This window comes from Miniopterus natalensis, chromosome 11 (assembly GCF_054644295.1).
Source record: "Miniopterus natalensis isolate mMinNat1 chromosome 11, mMinNat1.hap1, whole genome shotgun sequence".
Taxonomy (NCBI): domain Eukaryota; kingdom Metazoa; phylum Chordata; class Mammalia; order Chiroptera; family Miniopteridae; genus Miniopterus; species Miniopterus natalensis.
Window position 1 is genome coordinate 70,135,458 of NC_142091.1, and position 14,710 is coordinate 70,150,167.

The 14,710-nt window shown below is 45.2% G+C and overlaps 1 protein-coding gene across 1 annotated transcript in view; it reads right to left on the reverse strand.

The window, feature by feature from the left end:
* The window catches only part of OSBP (oxysterol binding protein), a 30,098-nt gene extending 20,658 nt beyond the window's left edge, over nt 1-9,440 (reverse strand). Inside the window, exons 1-3 of the mRNA XM_016200507.2 lie at nt 9,016-9,440; nt 4,278-4,486; nt 2,325-2,575 (exon numbers count right to left, since the gene is read on the reverse strand). Coding sequence (XP_016055993.2) covers nt 2,325-2,575; nt 4,278-4,486; nt 9,016-9,377 — 822 coding nt within the window. The 5' untranslated portion in view covers nt 9,378-9,440. The remainder of the gene's footprint in view (nt 1-2,324; nt 2,576-4,277; nt 4,487-9,015) is intronic.
* Between the last annotated feature and the right edge of the window lie 5,270 nt (nt 9,441-14,710).

Below are 14,710 nucleotides of genomic sequence, written 5' to 3' on the forward strand. Positions count from 1 at the left end.
TTTATACCAATTATGTGATAAAAGCCTTTCAACAACCTTGTAAGCAGTTTACTAGTATCATCATCACTTACAGAAAAGGAGCTGAGGTCACGGAAGAAGCAGGTTATACAGTTAACCAAGGCAGCTGGACTTTAGGGCCCCCAGCTCTACATTGTCTTTTTTCATAGGAGGGCTCTCTGGTCTTTCAGAATTTAGCTGAATTCAAAGTTCCTCCAGTCGGAGTGGAAGGCCTCCAATGTGCTATGCCACAGCAGCCGGTGCTCATTTCTGTCAGGCACTTAGGACAGGCCAAACTGATCTGGTAGCTTCTCTGTCCCCTCATAGAGTAATCTCCCTGAGGGCAGGGACCATACCACATCTGTTTTATATCCCCTAGCATAGTGCCTAGAAGACAGAAGCTGCGAGGTAGATGTTCACTGAACTAGCAAATGGATACGCTAATAGCGTCAGATTTACTCCCCTGGTTAGATTCACGCTGGTAGTAAGAAAAGCTATATCCTATGAAATTGAGTAAAACGTCTTCTTCCTTTGATATATATGCCCCTTTGGAGACGTGATGCGCTAGGACTGTAATCTCTGACATGCATATTTCACTACAGGCCTTGCCCCTATCACCTAACAGGCATAAAGGAAACAAGACAGGTATAAAAAACGCCTTTTAAGCAATAACTAGTGATGAAAGGGTACAGGCCGGGAGGACAGGCTACGACACAGCTTTCCTCTGACGCCCACGCAGTCATCCCCTTTGACATAAACTCTGGACCCTCACAACTCAGGGAAGAATTGCCCGAGGAACAAAGATGAGCATAGTTTCAATAGTAAAGTCCAAACGAAACTTTCAGTTTTATGAGAAATTTTTCAATGAAGAGGTGTCTTATTTAGCAGATTCTCCACATCAAGGGTAGCAAAAAGCTGCCATGGAGCAGGGTGCTCATCTGACAGGGTAAGAGGCAACATCTGCGACCAGGAGACCCGTGTCTCCAGCTTTTCTGTGACTTATTCGCTGTTGACTAATTGACCTGGATGGCTTCTGCTCCTTTCCTGGATTATCAGGAAGGATCACGGGAGGACCAGAAAAGCAGGCAGTCTCTAAGAAGTGCACTGTCTGGAGAAAGAGTGCGTGGGAAACGCAGCGTCAGTACTGATAAGCACTCCTGGAGGCAGCGGACCTTCTTGCGGTGGGCAAAATAACTGTCCCTTCTACCTTTTGTGAGTCAGAGCTCTGAAGAAAGTGCTCTGTACTTAGAAAATGATATGAAGTAACAAAGGGGTTTTAAATGAGAAATATTAGCCATCTCCTTGGTCACAGGGCACACCTTTGATCTGTACGAGCCACGAGAATCACACTAGTTCTAAGCAAATGTCTATTATCACTCCCCCAACAAGGGAAAATCAGGCCCTAGTGAAGTAATTTCATCCCATTTAATAAGAAAAAAAAACACCTGCATAAGCCCTTTCTCACAGAGGCCCCTTCTCACTTGCATTATGAAATGTCTTCTAAAGTTCTCATGTGGGAGCTGCTAAAACAACCTGCCAGGTGAGAATCAGCCACCCGCAGAGGAAAAACAGCATTGTTTAAACCATGTATTAATTTCATACTGTGCGCCCAGCACCTGAAATGCATCATTAATGCCCCTGGGGATTTGGCTTTACCTAGAGTCTTGCAGTCAAGCAGCAGAAGTACCACAAACCAACAACAGCCACCAAGGCAGAAGTCATAAGGAGGCAGAGCACTGGCCCCTTCTTTTTAAACAAAAGTGCCCAAAGCTGAGTGTTTTGTCTTATCACCCCAAACTACCCCTGAAACCAAGGAGTAAATATGGGAATAACTAGTGTTATAAAGTCCTCACTAGTACTTGATCCAACTCTATTTACCACACTGTAGGCCAGAATACATTAGCAATGAAGGGACCAGACTCAAACCTAAAGCTCAAAGAACTTGACAGTGGGAAGGAACCATGAGATCTTTTTGTTGCAACAGATAAAGTGAGCTCACAATAAATAAAACCGCAACCCAGAGAGGTTAAAAGATACAATTAACATCACCCTCGGATGTCCTGCTGGTGCCAGAGCAGGGCTGAAATCTGGACTCCTAACTAACTCCCTGGCTGGAGCCGTGTTCTCCTGATGATTTGAGCAGAGCAGGAAAGTCATTCCATCTGTGCATCCTGTTCTACTCCATGCAACAAACAATGTAACTTCAGTGCCCCCAGCACCAAAGCAGGACCTACTGTTCTGTGCTTTATCAATTAGTTTCCCTGGGAAGAATCACACTTTGAAAGAGGGAGAGAATCAAAAGCAAAAAAGACACCATTTGCACTTACATTGATCATGGCATTGGATGTGATCCTGAAGAGTGTGGCCCGTTCATTGACCTGCTTGATCTTTTCGTTGCTCTCGGCGGGCAGCCGCAGGGACTCTAGCTCACTGAGGGAGCGCTGCAGTGCCGTGCCGTGCTTGGCTATCAGGTCGTTGCATGTGCTCAGGTCTTCCACTTTGCTGGTCAGGGTCCGGAGGGTGTTCTGCAGCTCTGTCTTGTCAGTTTGCGAGACAGACTCTTCATCTCCTGACTCATCTGCAGAAGCAAAAGGTAAGTTACATGATTCAGTCCCAGGAGTGAGAGCCTGAACCCTGCCAACTCTGCCCACAACCAAACTGACACTCCTCCCACTGTGCATTCTGACCAACTGACAGTTTGCCATTACCAGACAACTTCTCCACAGTGTGGTCCACAGCCCATCTGCATCACAAACACCTGGAGTTCTTCTTACAGGTGCAGTCTCGCCCCACCCCCAGAGATTTTGATTTGGCAGGTGTGAGGTAAGGCCCAGCAACCTGCATTTCAAGCAAGCTGCCCAGGTAATTCTGATGCACACTCAAGTTTCAGAACCTAGAGGACAGGATGGAGAAGCTAAATGGCTCTTGGGGTTAGGTATGAATTATTAAGCCTTTAAACTCTAGCATGAGAATTCCAATCTAGTCCCAGATGATTATTACTGCAAATCCACTATCATTTGGTGAGCCCTGCATGAAATGGGCTGAGAATCACAGTCTACCTCTTTGTAAACAAAGTCCACATCACCAAAAGACTCATTAATTTACTTGTCTTTTCTGAAGATGAGAAGAAGATAAAAACTTGGTATTTTCTGACACTACAGCCACACTGCACTGAAAGCAATGCAAGATCTTCTGTTACATGACTCTCTAATGGTAAGTCACGCAGACAGCTACGTTGTACCTCTCGCTACCAGTTCTGCACCTAACACTTTTGTAATTGCAAAGTGGTTTTCCAGCAGTGTCACTTCCTTGGGGGGGGGGGGGGGGGGCTAATATCAGCACTAAAATCAAAACAAGAGAAATAAGGAAAGACCTGACCCATCTGCTAGGCAGAAAGGCAGGGCCAAAGTGAAAACATAACCTGTTACCAAAAAGTTTACAAAGCAGTGAATTTTCCTTCACTGCTCAAAAGATGATAAGAACGGTACTAGAAATGACAGAGGGTAAGAAAACAGCAGATGAACAAAGGTCAGCCGGTGACCATCCTGGTCAGTCCAAATGAACAAGCTCAGTACGCTTAAACTACCAACACTTGGGGGGAAATCCTACCATCTTCCTTGACAAAAAATCCAAACATAATTAGATTGCTCTTTTTCAGTAGAAACTAAGGTAGCAAAATGAAGATGTTTCATAGAAAAAATCACATAAAATGCTTTTGACAGTCTACAGAGACTGTTTCAACTCCACTAACAAATAGTTAAGTAAGGAGGTGTCAGGAGAAAAGAAAAAACTAAGGGTATATCCAAATTGTGAGTTGTAATAATTCTAAGACTGATCTAGCAATAACATAATTATTTCTCAAAATCTGAAGGTAGTCAATTGGCAATAAAAGCCAAAGGACAACTGTTGATGCCCATAGGGCATAAACCTCAACCTCAGCACTACTGACATTTGGCCAGATAACTCCTTGTTTTGGGTGGCTGTCCTCTGCATCACAGGAGGTGCAGTGGCCTCCCTGGCCCCTGCTCATGACAGACCAGCAGCACCACCACCCCTCAGCTGGGACGAGAAAAGATGGCTCCAGACATTGGATGTCCCCTGTGAGGCAGAACTGGCCTTGGCTGAAAACCGCCACTCCAGGATAAATACTGCATGGTGAGGAGAAGCCCGAGACATCTAGGCCATAGTTGATAATTAAATGACAATCGGGATAAAATAAGATTTGTGTGTAAGCCGGGCAAATGGAAAGTTTCCCAGACACAGTGTTCTTTGCTCCCTACCCGATTCTGCCAGCATCTTCACAGCCTTGGCCTTGGCCAGTTCCAGGGCCGTCACCCAGCGCTGCCGCTCCACTTCTGAGCTGGCCTTCAGGTGGTAGGTCTGGGCACCCCCATTGGAGATGATGAAGTTGCAAGAGTCCTCCACAGTGATGTTGGCTGTGGCCAGGTTGATGGTACCACGGCAGGTATGTCTCATTTCTGCCTTTGACCTGCAATAACGAGGCAGACATACGCTAAGTAGAAAGCTAATGGGTGGCCTGTCCTTGATCAAATTCCATTTCTCTTCATAACTCTAACCCCTTTGAAAATACAGTGGTCTTAGGAATGAGTAAATTCTAATATTTCCCTCAAATGGGTCCCTAAAATTAAAGAAATAGTCAGTAGGGATTTCCTTTCAAAGTCTAAGTGTTGTTTCTGAGTCAGATTGTTTTGCTCTGCTGGTCCTCTCACCCTTAGCTATTTAAAAAGATGCTTTGCTGAAGTATAAAACAAACTATAAATTCAGCAATTTTAAGTGTGCGATTCAGTGGGTCCTGACAAATGTGTATCACTGTGCAACCACCTCCAAATCAAAATGCAGAATATTTCCATCACCCCCAAAAGTTCCCTTGTGCCCTCTCGCAGTGAGGAATTACTTATTTAGAAAGCTATAATTATAAAATAGTGCTTTATAAACTCGTGCAACAAAATTTCGTAAAACAGTCTTATTCCTTGAGAGAAAGAACAGCTCTGTTTACATATACTGAACAATCCCTGCCCCCAACTGGAACTCAGCCCAAACACGACCTGTCTCACTCTGCTCAGGACTGTACTGCAGAAGTGTAGAGCACACGTAGATGTTTGAAGTATTAACTATTGACTACAGCTCAAGTGATATGAAACAGGAAGAACTAGTTTTCTGTGGGAGAAGAGACAAAATAATCATAAAAGAATCACCAGGTGGTCTAATCTTTCTGGACTGAGTTCTTTCCTAAGGTCCACTGACCTCTATTGGTGGCAACTCCTAAGCCATCCTATTAATAGCCAGGAGAGATTCAGCAAATCTGTTCTCACAGGGCTGGGTGTAAAATTTTCCCCCATCTCTCCTGATTGACAGTTCTATTCATAGACTAGCTTTTGAACTTTACAGCAATGCTTGGTGACAACAAGCTACAAGAGACTTACGTGAGCTACCAAGCTGCTGGCACAATTGGGTGCACAGTGCAAACTGTGCTCATTTCCCCACCACCTGCCGGCTATGCCCAGGGACCTGCGTGTTGAGAACTCGGTTTTCCCTGACCAAGAGGTCAAAGTCCTTTGCCAACTGCCACAGTGCAAAGCAGAGCCACTTCCCTGTCGCTGGAACCAAGTGGCCAAACATACCTGGCACATCCAGAAACTCTGCATGCCAGAAAGGACATACGCCTGTCCCCAGAAAGTGACTCGGTATGTTTGAGAAAGTTGGTTTACTGTGCTTAGCAAGACAGACTTGCTATTGTTCAGTCTGTCACATGAAACTGGTTTGCATCCTCAAATGCACAAATGAGCAGGCTGGGACGGCTGGGGGGTCTCAACGGACTGGGCCACTTTCTATGCCCTGCACCTGTCACACTGTAACGTGAATCCCTGTTTTTTCTATTCTTCCCTCCCCTCCCCCTACCCAGAGCTTCGGTTACATTATGAACAATGCAGACGGAATTACACACCCACAGCGGATGGCGCTCACCCCTGCTTTCTGCTCCAGAGGTGCTACTTGGACCTTCTACCACATTCCTCACAATGTGTTGGTGCTTTTCACAAATCACCTCCCAGGGATCTCTTCTGCCTGTTCATCTTCATGAACTAAAGAAGGTTCTCAAATCATAACATCTGTAGCAGTTTTAAAAATACAAAGGGACCCTGGGAGTAAGGCAGGCTTGACCTCAGGGCTCTTGGGTTTGGGCAAATACACCAATGGTTATAAATGATTAGTATAGAAGCCGGGAAAAAAATGATTTGCAGGGTGCAAGGTAAGTTCTTCATGCACTATAGTATTAGGTGGTATTTCTGGCTAGAAATTTCCTCCCTGAAAAGGCCAGCTGAAACAGTAACTCCATCTCCAGAGGCTGGCCAGGAAAACTAATACCATGGGCCTGTCATGATGGGTCTGGGAGAGCTGGGATTCTGCATGTGGTTTTAAGTAACTGCCATCTGTGTAACTGGGTATATAAGGGAGAACAGGGTACATAAAAAGAGGGAAGGGGTGTGGCCAAGCCTGTTAGCACAGCTCATCAGGGGATGGGTCTAGGAGGTACATCTCAGTTAAAAAGAAAACAGTATTTTTTAAAAAGCATGTATAGAAAATAACAGGTTCTGGAGGCATGAAAAGCAAGAATGACAACTTAGCTAAGCAATTCTAGGCACATGGGGACCGGAAGAACACTTTTAGGAAGAATAAACTACCGACATAGTTGGTCGAAGTACTTCAATGTGATTTTGAGGGTAGGGCATAGACTTGGTAACTCTGGGTCCTGTTGCTTGGTTGGTTTGTGGGTGGGACTATCTTAGACGGCAAGGGCAGGCCCATGGCATATTTCCCAGCATGTGGTTTGGTATGTTTTGGAAGGAGTTTTATCTGTGGTCAGACAGGTACCACTAGCTCTTGTAAGAGAGAAGTCACAAGTGGCTACAAGTACTCGAAAAGAAAACAACATATAAGTTAATGTCCAATCAAGATCAATATTGATCAAGACTGGTACTGACCAAAGAATTAACTGGCCTGGAAAGTGGATATAAGAACTTGGATGAGGGAAAATGATTGTACATTAAGACCCTTGGTTGATATACAACTATTGAAAATAGGGAATCAGTGTTAATAGTGACTTACAAGCCAAGTAAGGATACGAATCGACTGAACATTAGAATGATGGTCAGTTTAGTTACTTATTTTTTAATATGTTTTTATTGATTTTAGAGAGAGAGGAAGCGAGAGCGAGAGAGAGGGAGAGAGGGAGAGAGAGAGAGACATCGATTGGTTGCCATCCGCACAGTTGCACCCAAACCGGGGATTGAACCCACAACCTGGGTATGTGCCCTGACCAGGAATCGAACCAGTGACCCCTTGGTTCACGGGACAATGCTCAATCAACTGAGCCACACTGGCCAGGGCTGATGGTCAGTTCAAAAGATAAACATAAACTTGAGTAGGGAAAAAGCTTAGGAGCAGACTAAATTTTTGATATTTGATCAAACCTTAAAGTCCTGGATAAGTAATTAGAAGAGGTTAAAATTAAAATTAATTCTGAATATAATAATGCAAATGATATACACAACTGATCACAATTAATGTCACTTAAGCAGTGAGGATGCACTAAGGCATTTTCTACTGTTCCTAACTCCAACTAAACCTCCAGCTCCCACCTTCAGTTCCCCCTCAAAATGCTCTAAGAGCCAATACAATAGAGTTAATGGAAGAGATTCGTTCACCCTAACTCTCCTGGTGGCAGAGTGACCACAGCAGAGGAAAAGAAACAGAGTGAGCTGCTCTTAACAACAGCATTTTGTGTCCTAAATAGGATGATCTTCATAAAAAGATTTCAATTAGAAATGTCATCATACTAAGCAAAGTCTCCCTTAAAGGAGACTTTTATACATTTTGTATAAAAGAAACATAGAAACCATGAGCTCTAAACTTAGTTGCTATTGATACTTAATTATCTCTGTATCTGATTCATGTAACAGGAACCTGGGTTTTAGGTTATGTTGGTGTGAACAGAACTAGTTTCAAATCCTGACTCCTCAAGACTTTGGGAAGGTTGCCCAAGCTAAGTCTTGGTTTCCTCATCAGGAAGATGGGCATATCTCCTAATTCCCAGGGTTGTTGGGAGTCAACAAATACCGTACACAAAACACCTATCCAAACTGTCTGGCCCTCAGAAAGTGTTTAAGTCCTGTCCCCAAATCCAGTATCTTAACCCCTCTTATCTATAGGAGCATGAGTAGCCAAAAACATGTTATGGCAAGATTGTAAGTCACCATAAGTATATATTAAACATTCCAAACACACACTGTTGAACAGAAGTACTCATAGCAAAGACACTGAGTCTTCTTTTAATAAACTGAAACCACACTAACCAGACAGCCCAGAAATACTACTGGATAGAAGACCTAAAAATTCCCATGGGAGGCGGTGGGGCAAGCAAAAATAAAAGCAGCACTGGAGTGCACCTCTCCATTCTGAGCTGTCCAGGAGAAAGCATACCCAAGTCCTGGAGAGAGAAGGAAGAGGGGGGCTAGATGGAGGCCACCCTGTGCACGGTGTCCTTGTGCCTGGACGTGGAGGGAGCAAAGGCGGGTTCATCAAGGGCTGCTAATAACCTTGAAATCTGGAGACCTGGCACAGACAGCTAAACCTTGGGAGGTTTACTCTGAGTTCTTTGGAAGCAGTGCCTGGGCTTTGCACTCCCATATGTGCCCCTGGGCACCTACAACAGCGCCTTCCTTGCAGAATCAATCTTTGCACCCATGTGCTGGTGGAAACGTAATGGAAGAAGGGATGCTCTTCACACATGCAAAGGCCAAGGGCCGAGGGGGAAGGTGTGGCAGCGCGGATGGGGGCCCAGGCAGGGGGGTAAGTCCCGGGGCGTGCACTCTCCGTGACGGTGGGCTCGTGTCGCGGGCTGTCAACCCGCGCAGGTGACGAAAGGGGCCTGGGGCGACCTTGGCTGCCGTGCGGGGACTGAGGGCTGCGGTGGGGGGACAGCGCCCCGGAAGCAGTTACCTGTAGTAGCTCAGGAGCCCGTTGCTCAGCACGAACCACCGCCGCTGGTAGCCTTTGATATAATTAGTCCATTTGAAGAGCCAGCCTTCTCGAGCCGAGCCCGAGCCCCCAGCGCCCGAGCCGCCCGAGCCCCCCGCCGGCGGCGCGGGAGCCGGGCCCGCCGCCGCCACTCCCCCGGCCCCCGGGCCCGCGCCGCTCGCAGCCGCCGCGGCCACGGTGCCCGGTGCGGCCCCGGAGCCTGGCGTCGCGTCTCCGCGGCCGCCCCCGCCTCCCACCACCGGGGGGCCGGTGCCGCCGCCGCTCGGAGCTGCAATGGCTGCCGGGCCCGGCCCCACCACTCCTCTCAGCTCCGCTGCCGCCATGAGCTGCCACCGCCCCGAGACACAGAACCGGAACCGCCTACGAGAGCCGCCGTCGCCGTCGGAGCGCCGCACACGGCTAGCGCATCAGCCGCCGCCGCGCAGCGTCACCGCCCCGCCCGGTCCGCCGTGGGGAGGCGGGACCGGCCGGGAAGGAGCGAGTCGATTGGTGCCGCCGAGTGTCACTTGCGGAAGACCCCTAGGACACTGGTGTTTTTCTGGGGCCTGTCATTCTACACAATCCAATGAGAGCCCCTGGTGGGACTCGTCCGCCAGCCACGTCGTTGATTGGTTCTTATCGAGGCCAATCAAACTTCTGTAAAGCTCATTGGTGCTTTTCTGAAGTCTCCAGCGCTTCGAGAGGACTCTGAAACCAGAGTGCCCGGCCACTTTGATCGCCCATTGGCCAGTGATTCCGCCACTCATTTTAGTTCATGCTCCCGTCACCGCCACGTCACCCCCTCGCATCATTCTTCTTAGCGTCCCTCTTCCGCCCTTATGGATTGGTGATTGGTATCAGCGGCCCAATCTCTTCTGCCATTGACTGTAGCGGTGGAGGAAAGAGGGGAGGAGTCTCGTCGCGTCCTTTTATTTTTTATTGCTTGGTATGAGTGCCACTCACCTGCTGACCAATGAAAGAAATCTACTGGGAGACGGGCAGGCCGGAACAGCCAATCAAATCTGGAATGTGCGCTTGGGGGCGTGCCCGCCTGCTTCTAGCTTTGGGGGGATGTTGGTGGGAGATAAAAGCATGTCAATTTCCCTAAAGCATTTTTGATATAAGTGCCGTGATGGAGTCGCTCTTGCTGAGTTAATCTCTCCGTAGTTTCTCAGCAGCCAGGCCCTGCGTGAGTCTCCTCCTTCCAGAGCCCTCTTCCAGCAGCCGGCTTGGGTCTGGAGGCCCAGATCCGCGAGGAGCCCAGAAATAGCTTCATCAGTTCCCTCCCGGGTCCACGATCGTCCTAAGTCCCTTCCCTAGTTTTCTTATCACCGCACCGCACTCCTCATTTCCTGCTCTAATTCTGCCCCACGCGTTGCCCACCTTGCCGTGGGGAGGGCCTGGCGTTATCCACTCTTCCCACCGGTGTCTCTTCCAGACCTAAGCGCACGTGTGTATGCCTAACTTCGCACCACATTTCTTTTTTTTTTTTTTTGATAAATTGAGTTTGTTCACACATTTGTGAAAGTAACATTCAGTAACTCATTTAACATTTAGATGTAAACGACTGTTAAAATGGAGCTTTGGGGAACCTGTTACATTTTGCTAGTTTAGATAGGCAATAGAAATAGCTGCTAGGCACTGGAGAACAAATTGCTTTTCCTTGGTAGCGTGCTTCCCGGTTTCAAGAAAGTAAAGGAAAACACCCTTTTTAGAAAATGTTTTTAAAAGGAGAAATTTATTGAATTAAGAAGAGAGAATACATTTTGAAAATCTGCAGTTAGATGTAGGCTATTTGGGATTAGTTTGTGTGTGTGTGTTTTTAACTGAACGAAAGTGAACCCATTTATGCCATAGTCCTCCTGCCTTTGCTACTTACTGGCTCTAGGACTTAGGGAGTTATTTATTTAAGAGCTCCAAGACTCAGTTTTCACTTCTGATAAATAGAAATAAAACCCTACAGGGATGCTGTGGGGCATTTGAACACGTTTGATAAATTGTAAACAGCTGGACAAATGTGAGATGTGTTGCCAAATACACCTCTCAGAGTACTTGCCAATCAGAATGAAGACATACTTTTGCAATGGAGAAATCTGGCTGTCCCACCTTAAGCCAGTTATTCAACTTAGCATCGTTAACCCTGGGACAATCAAGTTTTTATGAGGTTCCTGGTGTGCTGCAGTTGTAAAGTATTCAGCATCACTTAATGGTTTTTTTGGTGTGTTTTTTTTTGCTAAAAATGTTCAACCTGAATCCAATCAAACCCTTAGGCCTATCCCCTTCATAGGGGCTGGAGGAACCAGTTAGACATCCTCAAAGAAACAGCAGGAAACAATCAGATAAATCAAGAATGAGAGGCATTCTCTAAGACAACTGGTTTTACAGAAGATAAAATCACAAAGATTAACAAAAATTGATTTCATAAAAAAAGGTTAGGGGGTGACTGTTCTGTTCCAAAAAACTTCAAAGACAACAAAATCTTGATTGGATTCTGGTTCTGGGATATAAAATAACCAGCTTTTTAGACATTTTTGGGATAATTGGGGAAGTTTGAAAATCGGCTTGTATTAGATGTTAGGCATCTAATGTAATATCGGTATGATGGCTCTGAAGGAAAACATCTTTAAAATTTGAAGAAATGTTTAGGAGTGACCATTGTTAACAGTGTGACATATAGTCTACTATCTTATGGATTTTAAAAATTAAGTAATTTTAATGATGAAATATTTGGACACCTGTACTTACTAGTTTGCTAGGACTGCCGTAACAAAATACCACAAACGGGGTGGCTTAAACAATGGAAATTTATTTTTCTACAATTCAGGGGGCTAGAAGTCTGAGATCAGGTATTGGCAGGGTTGGCTTCTGGTCTCTCTCATTGACTCAGGTGGCTGTTTTCTCTCTGTGTCTTTGCATGGTCTCCTCTCTGTGCCCATGTCCTATCAGATTAGAGCCCACCCACACAAATGATCGTATTTTAACTTAATACGTCTTTAAAGGCCCTGTTTCCAAATACAGTCACATTCTGAGGTTCTGGGGGCTAGTTTCGAGGGACATAATGCAAGCCCTAACATCCACAGAATGCATATATGAAAATTATGAAGCACAATAGTAAAACTAATACTCATTAATGCACCACTCAACATAGTAATGACATTTCCTACATCTTTATGCCAATCCCATTCCATAAACACTCTCAAAGCTAACAACTGTCTTAAATTTATTTTTTAAAAATTTTATTCTCAGTCACTTTACCTTTCAAAGGCTCAGTCTCCTCATCCTGTAGACCAGGAATAGTGTTGTGAGGCCCTCTCCTAAGTGCCCCCTTCTCTTGTCTATTTCCATCTTCATACAGCAGTGATTTTTAAAAGCGTAAATAAGATCATATGTTGTTTTGTACTTTTTCCTTAAAAACTCTGCAAAAGTTTCCCATGCAATGAGAACAGATCCCTTCAGGATCCTGTGTGGTCATCCTATCCTGGCCTAGTCCCTTCACTCCAGCAATACTGACCTGCCATGGCCCCTTCAACTCCTCACTCACTCTCATCTCAGGGTCTAGACCATCTTCATTTTGCTTGGGCTCTTCTGAGACCTTTGCAAGGCTGTCCTCTCATTAGTCATGCGCCTGCTTAAATGTCACATGCTGGAGGCCCTTCCTGACCAGTCTGAAGTGCACATCCCTCCATCGCTCAATTCCATTATCCTTTTGTTCTCTTAGCACTTATCACTGTAACTATGCCTCTCAGAATGTAGGTTGCACCACAGCAGGACCTTCCTTTGTCTTTGGCACCACTGTACCTGGAGTAATACTGGACACAAGTGCTTGCCTTATATTGCCAAATTGTCCCTGACCTAGGGTGGTTGTGATAAAACAGTCACAGTGTATTTTGAAATGAGCCTTGCACACACAGGCTAACTTATTACATTAAGGTCTGTCCTCTGAATAATCCTTTTAAGCTGTTTCTTCACAGCGTAACTATTTCATGAACAGGCATTTGTTTGATGCCTGGCAGGTGTCTCTGTGCTGGGTCTTGGGGTACAGCTGTGGACAAGACAGTTCCTGCATTTGTGGAGCTCACATATTAATGCAGTGAATTAATGAACGAACCAATCACTTATGACTGAATATACCTAATGTAAAAATGCATTCCAAAATACTGGACCATACAGATGCCTCACAAGGGCCTTCCTCCAGCTCTGATCCTTATACATTGCTATCAGCCTTGATAATTGCAACCTGAATTGCCTTTTTTTAAATATTACTAGGAGGCAATTGCTTAATTTGTCTACTGAAAATGAAGGCATTAAAGTTCGATCAGGAGAGTTTGGGGATACGTCCTTAAATGCTTGTAGCTTTTCTGCTGATCCTATATGAAGCACAGGTCCAGGGGCAGAAGTCTTTTTGTATCCAGGACACTAGATGTAGAGCTTAACATTTACAGTTTAGATCCCAGCTTTAGCCCTTACTAGCTGGATGGCCTTGCTGATCTAGTTTGGGTACTGTACAATTAATTATAGTTGCCCATCCCATTTCAAAAGGTTGCAGAGAAGACTGAATTAGAAAACGAATGTGTGTTCCTTGTACACTGTAAAAGAGCTGTAAGGTGATATTCTAGACTTGCCTTTGTTCATGGTCGGATGAACAATGACGACAAAAGTTCATGAAAGTTGAATCTTATTAGTAAGGGAGCAGTCAATGAATTATGGCACAGTGGCACACAGTGGGACACTATACATTTAAAAAATGGTAGCTCTCTCCAGTGACACAGAAAAGATGTCCATGATGATGAGAAAAATACAAATGCCTATACTCCTAACTGCCTGCACACGCATACAGATCACTTGGGCTTCTGGGGTGGAACCTGAGATCCCTTTCCTTTCCAAATTTTATGCAGATTTCTCTCTGGTTCTTTAGACTGGTACAAAATCTAAGCAATTTAAGATAGTCTATTCACAACTGGCAAAGTACACACAGCACTGCTTACGTAGCTCCCTCCCTTATAGATGTTTCCCAACTTCCAGGTCTGATTTAGGTTAATATTGCTGTGAAGAATGAACGTGGCTAAGTTGGGGAGCTTGGTGAGTCACACTGAGTAATAAATGATAAGCTCCTTGGAACAGCTTTATGTGCAGTAATAAAAAGCAAAGCAGAGCCTGTTACGAGACCTGTAATCTACTCATAACTGTGTCTCTGCTTCAAAAAGCAAGGGCAAAACAATGGTATGAAGTGATTTTAAGATACTGATTCCTCAGATTAAAGACCTGTTTCCTAAAAACGAACATATTAATTTCTTAAGGATCTCAATATTAATATATGTAAACATACTTGGGCGAGGCAGAAAAGTATAAGGTGCCTTCAGCCTCCCTGCTTCTTTTCACACAATGGACTTCATCACCCTCCAATAGATGGCGGATGGCATCCAGTTCTCTGCATCAAATTTAGTCCTGCCTTGGCCTCCCTAATGACCGCACACACCACGATGGCAGAAAAAGGGCGTGAGAGACCTGAACCTTTTATCTTGAGGATTTTAGAGTAAAAATATACTCAAGTCTGAAATAATTAACATAAATTTACTATAATGAACTAGCAAATTTCCCCCATCTCCTTTAGGGAGATGAATTGTGAGAGTAGCTTAAGGCCAAACTGGGCCACACGAGTCTCTTAAAAAGTCACATA